We start from the raw sequence: 12,386 nt of genomic DNA, 5'->3' as shown, positions 1-12,386 counted from the left end.
AAGGCTCGGCCACAGTTTACAGTCCATGTGGCATGTATGACATTCTGTTCAGTAAAATTAAATACTTAATAATTTTGTCAGCTATTTCCTTTCTAATGATTTTGCATAAGTGTTCGCACCTTTGTGTAAAAAACAAACAACAACAAAAAACACCAAATTCATTTTCTACTTAAATATCCGAGGTTGATGGACAACCACCATCTCATCTCAGTTACATCCACTCCCTGCTCAGACTCACCCATAGGGTGCAGCCTTTGAAGGAAAAGAAGTAAAGCAGGACCCTCTTGTTCTTTCTCTCAAATCTGCAAAAGATGTTATAACAGCTGGGAAAGAGCCATGGAAATATGCTCAGAGAGTTTAACAGTTCTTGAGAGAATTCAAATAGGTGCAAATTACCTGATGGTGAATATTTAGGTTGCCTAATAAACTAAAGTTTCAAAGTTGTTCAGGAGGAAGGGAGAAAAAAGACTGCTCATGAGCTCTTGCTACAAAGAGCCAAGTTTGAATCTGGTACACACAACTAATGAGCCACTACCAGGGCCCCCCTTCCTGCTTTTCTCTTAATACTAACTAAGTATGACTATACCTTCCTGGGAACCTGCAAGGAGCAAAAAGAAAATTCTCTTTATGGTGCCACAAAGTCTGCACATCAAGTCCTGAACATCAAGTGCTGAACTCCCTGACATCTGGGCTATTCAACTGAGGCAAACCTGAAGCTCCTGAGAGTTAGCAAGAAAGCCCTGGGGTAAACCTGGCTGTGAGCCTACACATCTTTTCTTTTCTTTTCTTTTCTTTCCTTTTTTTCTTTTCTTTTTTCCTTCCCTCCCTCCCTCCCTCCATTCTTCTCTCCCTCCCTCCTTCTCCCTCCCTCCCTCCCTCCCTCCATTCTTCCCTCCCTCTCTCCCTCCCTCCTTCCTTCCTTCCCTCCTTCCTTCCTTCGTCTTGCTCTGTTGACCAAGCTGGAGTGCAGTGGTGCAATCACAACTCAATACAGCCTTGACTTCCTGGGTTCATGCAATCCTCCCACCTCAGCATTCAGAGCAGCTGGGACTACAGGCATGCGCTACCATATCATGCACCGGTAATTTTTTCTTTCTAGAGACGGAGGTCTCACTGTGTTGCCCAGGCTGGTCTCAAACTCCTGGGCTCAAGCAAGTTGCCAACCTTGGACTCACAAAGGCTGAGATTACAGGCATGATCCACTGCGCCCAGTCCCACCATTTCTGAAAATGTGAAACTTCAGAACTCCCTCCCAAGGAGGAGCATTTTTACTGATGGAACTAAGCTGATGTTTGCAACCATGAGAAGCAAAAGAGGAAGTTCAAACAACTCACCTGACGATAGGACAAAATATTTCCCAAAAAAGGCAGAGGTGTGGGCCCTGGAATTCCCTGTCTCTTAAAAAGTCCATATGAACGGGTCCCGTATCTATGAAGTGAAACAGACATCAGGTCACAAGGTTTGCGACTTTATAGATCGGAGGGCTGCTGAGTTACTGACTCAGGAGCTGGAATGGTTACGAGAGGGAGGTAATATGTACACGATAAATAATAACAGCAACTCCAATGGCAGTAATTGCATTCACTCATCAGGTCCTTTCCTGACTCTACTCTGAGACCCCTAAAAGTCCCATAGCTGAAAGCAGCTGAAGTCTGCATAGTCCCAGTCCTAGAGTGAATACTTGAGAAATGTCCTCAAATGCTCCTGAGAGGTTCAGGCAGGAATTGTTCCAGGACACTTCATTCTCTTATATCTATTTAGTAAGTGGACTCTTCCCTGATTTGGGGATTCTCATCCTAGGTAGAAAGGGTGAGACTTTTTTTGTCTTCTGCATTGATGATGAGATTTTGCATCGCTGTATCCACTCAATCACAGAAGGTCACCGAGAGCCTATGCTGACACTGCCCTTACAATTTGCTCAGAAACTTTTATGCTTTTTCTTCCCTCTCATCTCTCTGACCCTGTTTTAGGATCTAGCCCTTAAACCTTCATTCACAGAGAGGCCTTGGAGGAGTCATGGAGTCCTTATTTCTACAGATTGACAACTGTGTTCATGGCATCTATTGGCCTTATAGAAATGTGGGCAGCTTTCAGCTACACCTCAGTCTCTGATTTGAGCTATTGAGGAGGATGGTTGACCCATACATCCTTGAACGATGGTGTGCAGAAGAACCAGCAACTAATACTTCTCAGGTAATACTCGTGTAAGAAGCACAGTGCCAGGCACACTCATCTTTTTCAAGGTAGTCAATCGAAAGCAGTCAGTTCACTACCTCTGTACATGAAGTATCTCTGAGGAAAAACTCATTAAGCCTGGTGTTCACTATGGCAGGCCTGCCTGCAACTCATCTTTCATGAGTCATGCAAACTCCTCCAACTGATGGTTCTGAATCCTTGCAGGTCTTCCCCCTTTACTGTGACTGAGGGATGGAAAACTGGAGGAAGAAGAGAGGCTGAAGGAAGAGGCTGCCAGACACTGATTCAGCTGTGAAGCTGTTAGCCCCACAAGGTTGACTCCAGAGAGGCAAACTACACAAATGTAGTTGAAAAAGATGATGTGCATAAAAGAATCCACATGCCTCATATGTATCTTCAGCTAAAAGACAGGGAGGGACCTTCTAAAGTCCAGGTACTTTCCTGTTGATAGCAAAAGATGCAGTATGGCATGTAAGAGAAGTAATGATAAAACGTTCCAGAGAGTTGTATTAAGACCTTGCTTACTCCTCTATAGAGGTTAGCCTTCAAGGCAGTAGAGGTTCCAAACATTTTGTAACCATCCAGTGACTTATAAAATGTGATAAAAGAAAACTAAGAAATTTCATGAAGGGCAGGGTTTGGAGGACTCAGCAGAGGCGGCATGGGCAGGCCAAGTCATACATTTGGTTCCCTGCCCTAGAACAGTTAGTGGAAGTGCTTGCACCACCTGCCAAAACCAGGGTGGCCTTGGGTACTCCCACTTCAGTTCCCTCCTTTGTTGTCACAGCCATGTCAAATCAAGGATACTAATCTCTGCTCCTGAACCTTAAACATGTTACCTGACCTCTCAGGTGAGGACAAGCTATTGAGTTAATGTGTCAGCAGCACTGGCGCCCAAGGAAAGATCTTGGTGAGTATATAGACTCACATGATACCATGTCAAGGCAGACGCTGGGCTGGGCGAACTCTTGTTTCTTTTCAGCTCCCCTCTGTTTGGTAGAGTAATGCTGCTTTTGGTTCCAATGAAGAGTCTAACAGAAAAACCAGTCATCTAGTGCATGTAATTGTGTTGGCCTAAGGAGGGCATGGTCTACACTGCAGTATCTGACTCCTGGGCTGCACCAGCATCGTCTAAGGCTAAGGTATTGTCTGCCCGGCTGCCCAAATCTGTAGTGACAGCCCCACAACATGGCAGACCACACACAGAGTGACACAGATGGTGCCCCTGTGTCCAGGCTTGAAGCAGATGAGATGCCAACCGGTTTGCCCTTTGAGTGACGTCCACTGTGGGGCCAGGACCCATGACTACCTCTTTGCAGTTCTACCCTGAGAGCTGAGGAATATTTTCTCACTTCATACTGATCCTACCTGGATGCCTTTGCTATCGTCACTGGCTCACAGTCTTGCTTACTCCCCTGCCCTGAGAGTTTAAGCTAATCTGCTAGGCAGGTATTTTCGAAAAGGAGGTATTAAAATAAATGGCCGGGCAGGTATATTTAAAAAGACATTTGTGCTGTCTTGTCTTAGAGGTATACATTCGTGCATTAGACTAATATTTCTGACATTTAGGAAAGATGACATTATTTTACACACATTTATTGTCACAAATACTGAACTAACAGCCCTCTTTTTATCATCCAGAAGGAACATGCTGGAAATAGTCTATCTCCAAAAAATTCTGATTTAAATAGGAATGAATTTGAATCATATCAATTCATTTAAAAATGTTAGACAATGGAAACCATGTTCCCACAACTCACTGAATTCCTAAGCTTTCTGTGAAAGAATTAAAATGAGGTTTATATTTTCTATTTTCATGTCATTGTGGTTCCCTACTCTTAGTAAAAGTCAAATTGAGGTAGAAGTCAAATGTGATAGATTGAACCTCCACTACCCACAGTGGAAAGTAACTCTTCTCTCCACCTGCTCTAGGATGCCAGGAATCCCACCAGTGAAAGGGTTCATCCTCCTGTACTGTAACATAAAGGTGAAAACATGTACAATCCAAATTGGCTTTCATGGCTCCTGCCTTTTCAGGCTGCTAGCAGATTCCCATTAGGTGAGAAACAAAGCTGTATATTAATCCTAGCCTCCCAGAAACCAGAGGAAAAAGATTAAAGCAAAGAATAAATCTTCAGAACTTCCTCCAAGTCTCCTTTGCCCTAGAGATTAATCATTGCAAGATAAATAGTTCTGTGTATGACAGGGTGGAGGAGTGACTCATAGGAGGGAGGGGATTTTCCGGGGCATGGCACAGGAAAGAGGGAAGAGCCAAGGGACAGCTTCCCCTGAAGTATTGGTGTTCTCTGGTGCATTATGTAAATGATATCCTGGGGTGGAAGGCAGGGAAGCAGGAACCACCGGGTTCACAGGGGACAATACATCTACACATCCCTTCCAGCAGACACAGAACCCGGAAAACAAAGATAAAGCGACAAAAACGCAAGCCACTCCCTCCTGCCCCCAGAATCCCCAGAGCCTGGGAAGGGGATGAGGATCACACTGCCCGTCGTGATCAGTAGTTTGTAATCTGCCTCTGCCATGTTTTCATTGATTAGTCTTCGTGAAATCTAAGCTAATCCGATCATTCCCACTACCAAATGCTGTCCCTAAACCCTCCTAGTCACCAAAATTAGAGGGTGGATGGGAGAAATGCTTACTTATTCATTCATAGATCTGCATAAAATCAATAATAACCTCTCTATGTTTGTAGCGTCCAACAATTGTACTACTTCTCCTTGAACATCTCTTTTGATCTTCTAAGCAGATAAGGGAAAAGGGGCCCGATTAGCACCCCAAGTCCAAGGAAACAGAGGAGAGGAGCCTGGACAGTTACTCACAGATAGAGGAGCACCAGGCTGATAGCCAGGAGAAGCCAGGTTTCCATGGCCAAATTTGGGATGAGGTCCATCACCACTTTCCTTCTTCAACTGTCTCCTCTGAGTCTTCCTTTTAGCTGCGTGCTGCTGTTTGCTGGGCTGTCTGCCTGGAGCTTCCCTGCCCTGCACAGCAGTCTGCAGTCAAGCTGCTGAAATGTTTATGTGCTGGAGAAGGAGGCGGGGCTGCAGCTGTAGCCAATAGCAAAGAATCACACACACCCCTTTGCTGACCTCTTTTGAGTTCATGTTCTATGAGGAATCATAAAAACCTTAATCAGTGTTAGTGGGGAGTCCAAGGGTTCTGAGTTCTTATCAGAAACTCAAGCAGAGCCATTGGCATGAAATCTGTTAACTCTCCTCTCACCTGCCCTTGTCTCCATGGCCACCCTCATTCCAGAATAATTGAAATCCATCCTCACAAGCCACACCTCCAGATCTTTACCCATGCAATTCCCTCTGCCTGGAGTGTACCTGTGCCCTCTAGATGACTCCTACATGTCCTTCCATGTCCAGCCAGACAGACCCCTTCTGTTAAAATCTTTCCTTACCAACCTCCTCACACAGATGTAACCATTTTCTCCTCTGGGTGCCTCCTATCCCCCTCACACAGTCCCATTGTCCTCTTTCCTCTCTGCCGCCATTGTGGGTTTCTGTGCCTGTTTCCCTCAGCAGAGGTGAGCTCCTCAAGGGCACAGTCTGGTATTATTTACTGTCATGACCCTGGTCCCTAGCAGGGTACGGTACATACCGTGGGTAACCAGGAATGTTGGTGGAGTTGACTTGGGTGAGATTGCTGGGCCCCCATGTGTCATCCCCTCTGACTCTGTGGTGATAGCAATAGACTAATGGTTACTTGGGACTCAAATGCAGCCAGTACTGTGTCCCAACCCACAACATTGGTCTTATTCTGCAAAGGAAAATAATAGAAGGCATGTTCTGCCACTTAATTCCTCATAAGGTAACAACATGAAGAGACTTACCTGTTGAGAGTTGTACTGAATGTGTCAAGGAAGCTACTGTGTATCAGAAGAACACCCAACCACCTTGTGCCTCTCATCTGTTCATTCCTGTATTAAAGCATTCATCACGTATTTTAAAAGCTGTGCTCCGAGTACTTAGGGTACAAAATTAACTAAGGCCCAGACATTAGCTCAATTGTTTTGATTTGTAGATTCCACAAGTAAGTGAGAACATACAATGTCTGTGTTTCTGTGCCTGGCTTATTTCACTTAACATGATGACCTCCAGTTCCATCTATATTTTTACAGATAACAGGATCTCATACTTTTTTCATGGCTGAATTGTACTCCATTGTGTATAATTGGAGTACTTTCTTTATCCATTCATCTGTTGATGGACACTTAGGTTGCTTCCAAATCTTGGCATTTGTGAATAGTGGCTATTGTGTACATGGGAGTGACAATATCTCTTCAATATACGGATTTCTTTTCTTCCAGGTATATATCCAGCATGGGGATTTCTGGATATTATGGTAGCTCTATTTTAATGTTTTGAGGAACCTCCAAATTATTCTGTATAGTGGTTGTACTAATTTACACCAACAGTGTACAAGGGCTCCCTTTTCTCCACATTCTTGCTGGCATTTGTTGCTGCCTGTCTTTTGGATAAAATTATTGTAGATCTTTCCTTATTTTGGATTTTAAAGTTTGATTTCTCTCTCTTTTGGCCCAGTTATGCTTGAGATCAAACAGTTTTGGTAACACAAAAAACCAGCTCTTGCTCCAGTTTGACAATAAAACTGTTTTCTAAGTTAAACAAACAAACAAAATTTTAGCTGGGGTGAGATGATATTTCATTGTAGTTTTGATTTGCATTTCTCTAATGACCAATGATGTTCAGCACCTTATCATATGCCTATGTGGCATTTGTATGTCTTCTTTTGAGAAATGTCTATTCAAATCTTTTGCCCATTTTTCGATTGGATTATTAGATTTTCCCCTACAGAGTTGTTTGAGCGCTTTATGTATTCTGGCTATTAATCTGTTGTCAGAGTGTTAGTTGGAAAATATTTTCTCCCATTCTGTGGTTTGTGTCTTCACTTTGTTGACTGCTTTCTTTGCAGCACAGAAGCTTTTTAACTTGATCTGATTCCATTTGTCCATTTTTGCTGTGGTTGCCTGTGCTTGTAGGGTAGTTTTTCAGAAAGTTGTGCCCAGACCAGTATCCTGAAGAGTTTCCACAATGTTTTCTTGTAGCAGTTTCATCATTTGAGGTCTTAGATTTCAGTCTTTTTTTTTTTTTTTTGAGACAGAGCCTCACTCTCTTGCCCAGGCTGGGGTGCATTGTCATGATCTTGGCTCACTGCCACCTGCACCTCCTGGGTCCAAGTGATTCTCCCACCTCAGTCTTCTGCGTAGCTGGGACTACAGGCACGCACCAGAATGCCCAGCTAACTCTTGTATTTTTTGGTAGACATGGGGTTGCACCATTGTGGCCAGGCTGGTCTTGAACTCCTGACCCAAGTGATACACTGGCCTTGGCCTCTCAAAATGCTGGGATTTCAGGCATGAGCCACTGCGCTCAGCCAGATTTCAGTCTTTCATCCACCTTGATTTGATTTTTGTGTTTGGTGAGATATAGGGGTGTAGTTTCATTCTTTTGCATATTAATATCCAGCTTTCCCAGCACCAGAAGAGACTGTCTTTTCCCGTGTGTGTTCTTGACAACATTGTGGAAAATGAGTTCACTGTAGGTGTGTGGAATTGTTTCTGGGTTCTCTATTCTATTTCATTGGTCTATGTGTCTGTTTTTATACAAATACCATGCTGTTTTGGTTATTATACCTCTGCGGTATAATTTGAAGTCAGGTAATATGATTCCTCTAGTTTTGTTCTTTTTGCTGAAGATAGCTTTGGCTATTCTGGGTCTCTTGTGGTTCCATACAAATTTTAGAATTTTCTTTTCTATTTCTTTGAAGAATGTCATTGGTATTTTGAGAGACTGCATTGAATCTGTATATTGCTTTGGGTAGTGTGGACATTTTTAACAATATTAATGCTTACAATATATAAGCATGGAATATCCTTCTTTTTTGTGTCTTCTTCAATTTCTTTCATCAGTGTTTTACAGTATTCATTGTAGACATCTTTCTCTTCTTTGATTACATTTATTCCTAGGTATTTAATTTTATTTGGGGTTATTGTAAATGGGAGTATATTTTTTATTTTTGCCAGATTGTTCACTGTTGGCATGCAGAAATGCTACTAGGTTTTGTATGTTGATTTTGTATCCAGCAACATTACTGAATTTGTTTATTAGATCTAATAGTTCTTTGGTGGAGTCTTTAAGTGTTTCCATATATTATTTGGAAATCATTTTCAAATATCATTTCCAAACATTACTTGGAAATCATTTGAACATTTTCTGGCTTCCTGGCACAAAATATATCCTAGGCTTATCTTGAACATTAATCCTGGCCCTGGAATTAGCCATTTCTCTAAGGAGCTCTGGTTCCTTTCAGTGGAAAATGGTATTCATAAGCCAAGATCGGGGCACTAAATGTGCTCATTGCTATTGAAATGTCATTGTTTCAACTAGCCCTATCAGTGGAGAGAACCAGGAAATATATGTTTTTTGTATACACACACAAACACATACATACATTTATGTCTATCTAATGATCTTGTCAACTATCTGTTATCTTTCTGTCACCTATCTAACCATTTATCTATCTAGAAGGATATGAATATACACGGATACATCCATTTTAATCTAATTTCATAGGATTCATGCTAGTTTTCTCCCTTTCTGAATCCATGACTCTCTTCTGCAAAAGTGACACACCTGGCTTCCAGTATATTTACTTATTTTATCAATCCCCTTTATGTAGTGAAACCTCACCCATCCCCTCCCACTCATGGATGCCCTCCTCACCTCACGTGGGTTCTCCATGCCCTATTTAGGCTGTGGCTGCTCTTGCAGGCCACACCTCTGTGTCGACCCTTTCTCTGCTTGCTTGGACTCCCACACACAGGCCAGGCTGTCTCTCCATATGAACACCTACTTGGTCCTCACCCCACTTGGTCTCTGACTTGGAGCCATCATGACTCTCTCTTCTCTACCTTAATGTGTGGCCACCATCTGTCTGCCATCCACCTAATGACTTTAGGACTAAATTATTTAAGAAGGGAAAGTAAAGGAAGGAGTAGGAAAAGAAAAGGAATCAGTGCATTTAGCCTGTTGCCCAATCGATTGACCAATCGACTGTTTTTTATTAAGTGTTCATTGCATTAAGAGAGTTGGGAGTTGAGAATGGAATGCAAGAGGTGTAAGAAAACATGTTTCTTGTCTCCCAGAAATGTCAGGGGAGATGGCTTGAAAATATTAAATCAAAACTAATAATATAATAAGGAATTCAGTTGTATGTTACAAAATATATGTGCTTCAAAAAGGCATAATTTGGTTTTTTTTTTTTTTTTTTTTTGAGATGGAATCTCACTCTGTCACCTAGGCTGGAGTGTAATGGTGCTATCTTGGCTCACTGCAACCTCTGCCTCCCAGGTTCAAGTGATTCTCCTGCCTCAGCCTCCTAGGTAGCTGAGATTATAGGTGCATGCCACCACACCTAGCTAGTTTTTGTAGTTTTAGTAGAGATGCAGTTTCACCATGTTGGTCAGGCTAATCTCGAACTCCTGACCTCAGGTGATCTGTCCATCTCGGTCTCCCAGAGTTCTGGGGTTACAGTCGTGAGCCATCTGCTCAGTCAAAAAAGGCATAATTAAACTATGAATATTCTTTCTAAACAATGGGCAAAGTCACAGTGGATTAACTCTCACCTATGTTGATAATCACATTGGAATTCTGACAAATGTCCCACACCAACAGTGGTTACAATGATCCAAAATATTTACTTGTTGGTTTTCAGTCATTCAGTTCTATAGATTTCTCCTTAATATGCAGGAAAGTATCCAATGATACTTTTGTTAAGAGGTTTTTACTGATTTTTTTAAACACAAAACTTATTATAGAATACTCCAGATAAAACAGGTGATATAAATGTCACTGTTAGAGCCATCAAAATAATTCTTATTTTCATTAATAACTGTGGATGAAATTATTGATAAATGTTGATTCTCTTATCAGAGCTCAGGAGTAGTTAATGGTGCTAACTAGGGGTGGCTGAGATTGTCCTATGACAAAGAAGCCAAATCTACTACCCCAGTACTGATTTAGTCACCTCCTTTATATTCCCAAGTGTAACACTCTACACAGACAGTGAGAGAGCTCAATGTGTGTACAGAATCCCTGGTTATTTATGCAGTACGTTGGATGAAGCCCGTCTTCATCTCAGGGTACTATTCACAAAGTAATTTGAGGTCTCTGGTGTTCTGGGGCACAGCTTTCTTGAAGAGCAAAGTGGAAGTCCTTAGGGAAATTCAGGCTCCACTTATAGTCCCATCCTTTGACTCAACCTTTAGAATAATGGGTTTTTCTGGTTGAAGAAGTCCTCCAAAGCGTAATTTCAGCGGGATCTGCAACAGTTAAAAAAGCATATTGAGAAGCATTAAACAAAGCAAAAGTAGAAAGTATAGCATCAAAGTAAAAAAAAAAAAATCGGTTACTGACTATGCACATAGTTGGTGACTATTACAAATTATGTGCAAATTCAGGGAGGTAAAGCAAGACAAAGATGTTCCAAGGAAAATATGAGGAGGATTTAATATCAGTTTTGAAATAATTCTCCTTCGCTACAAAGATCGATAACAAGGGTGACGCCACACCAAAGTTGGAAAGGCAGTTGCTGGGCAGGTGCCCTTGCAGAAATATTTTTGTGTAAGGTTGGGATTGCCTTTGTGTAAGCTTGTGGTTTCGCAAAGCGTTTGTGATAGTTGTGTTATCAGGCACAGAAGCATGGGAATCCCCTCTTCATAGCCTGCTTTATTTGTCAGGATTTTTAAACACGCTGACACACACACACACAAACACACACACACACAGAAACACACGCGTGACATCATTTTGGTTCTGACAACATCCAGATTCCCTATTGTAAAACTTTTTGAGGTCTTCAGTTTAAACTAGGCTGGGAGCATTGTGGTTACCACTTTTCTCCAGGCTTTGGTGGCCCAGGGACTCTCAGCATCACATTCTTTCCAGTGTCTCCCTATTCCCTTCTTTTTTTCTTCCTTAGGTGCCCTTTTATCACATGCATTTTCTCAGACCCTCTAATATGTCTTCATAAATGCATGGCATTATCTCCTTCCCACATGAATACACTTTCAATTAAAAGCCAAAACTCTTTCATAGAGACTTTGGATTTAACGTGCTTTTGAAAGAAGGGTTGAGAGATATAGAGAAACAGAATGGGAAGCCATTTATGCTCTGCTGTTCTGTTTTTTTGTTCTGTTTTGTTTTGTTTTTTAACTTTCTCTGCAAGTGTGGAATTTTTCTTTCTGTTATTAAATTAAGACTTTTTAATGCAAGGATATATGAGTATTTCTTTGTCTGTATCTTTCTGCTGTATTTGAAGAAATGCTGAATATTCTTAAACCATTGTGTTCCCTGGTGGGCTGATGGACTGTGATTTTATAAGGTGTCCTCAGCCAACTGCAGCAGCTGTTCCCTGTCAGAGGGGCTAGAGGTTTGGCGAGAGCAGTGGAAGAGGTGCAGTGTTGTGTTCGTTCACTAGAAGCAAGAGGGAGAAGGTTTTGCCTCTTTGTACTTCGTCGTCTCTCAAGTCCTCAGCAACCACGATGCTGGCTGCGGGGTACTGTGGAGCTGGCACAGCCCACACAGGCAACACGACTGAGTAGAAAGAACACACAGCTCTGGATGTCCATGGGCCCCACAGCAATTGCCCTTACAATATTTAGTCCTTGTGAGCATTTGATGATTTACTTGCCTTCAACTTTTCACGGACCTAATATTCTTTTTGATAATGAAGTATTTTAAACATATAAAACATTATAGAGAATGGCATAGGAAATACCCATGTATGCACCACCATGCTTAACAAACGCTTTCCCTTCGTTTCTAACATTGATCTCTTTGAAGAGCTCTTTGGTCTTTCAATGTCTCTTCCCTGTTTGGCCCACATTACCCTTCATCGTTTGAAGACTTGAATGACTCCTATGTCAGACTCTTGCTCTGTGTCACACCCTAATGAACTAGAACCTAAGATTGTTACGCATTGCACAACTGGGGGATTATGTAACGTCAGCATCAAAGTCTGGCTTCCTGGGTTTGGCTCCAGCTGTAGAATAAGGCTGTTGATGTTTAATCAACTCTGTTTTTTCCATACAGGTTTTATGAGGGTCAACAACCTGTGCTGGCTATCACAGATCCCAACAT

At 42.1% G+C, this 12,386-nt stretch overlaps 1 protein-coding gene across 5 annotated transcripts in view; it reads right to left on the bottom strand.

Moving 5' to 3' along the window:
- LOC105543710 (cytochrome P450 3A5) overlaps positions 1 to 12,386 on the bottom strand; it is a 49,010-nt gene that overhangs the window by 20,508 nt on the left and 16,116 nt on the right. Inside the window, exons 2-3 of one of the 5 annotated variants that reach the window (XM_011985750.1) lie at positions 1,541 to 1,796; positions 1,335 to 1,428 (exon numbers count right to left, since the gene is read on the bottom strand). In XM_011985750.1, coding sequence (XP_011841140.1) covers positions 1,335 to 1,428; positions 1,541 to 1,581 — 135 coding nt within the window. In that variant the 5' untranslated portion in view covers positions 1,582 to 1,796. Of the gene's footprint in view, positions 1 to 1,334; positions 1,429 to 1,540; positions 1,797 to 5,036; positions 5,208 to 12,386 lie in introns of those variants that run through there. The other 4 variants (XM_011985747.1, XM_011985749.1, XM_011985748.1 and 1 more) reach the window with 4 other exon arrangements.

This window comes from Mandrillus leucophaeus, unplaced genomic scaffold (genome assembly GCF_000951045.1).
Source record: "Mandrillus leucophaeus isolate KB7577 unplaced genomic scaffold, Mleu.le_1.0 Scaffold29, whole genome shotgun sequence".
NCBI lineage: Eukaryota > Metazoa > Chordata > Mammalia > Primates > Cercopithecidae > Mandrillus > Mandrillus leucophaeus.
This window is presented reverse-complemented; position numbering and strand designations above follow the sequence as displayed.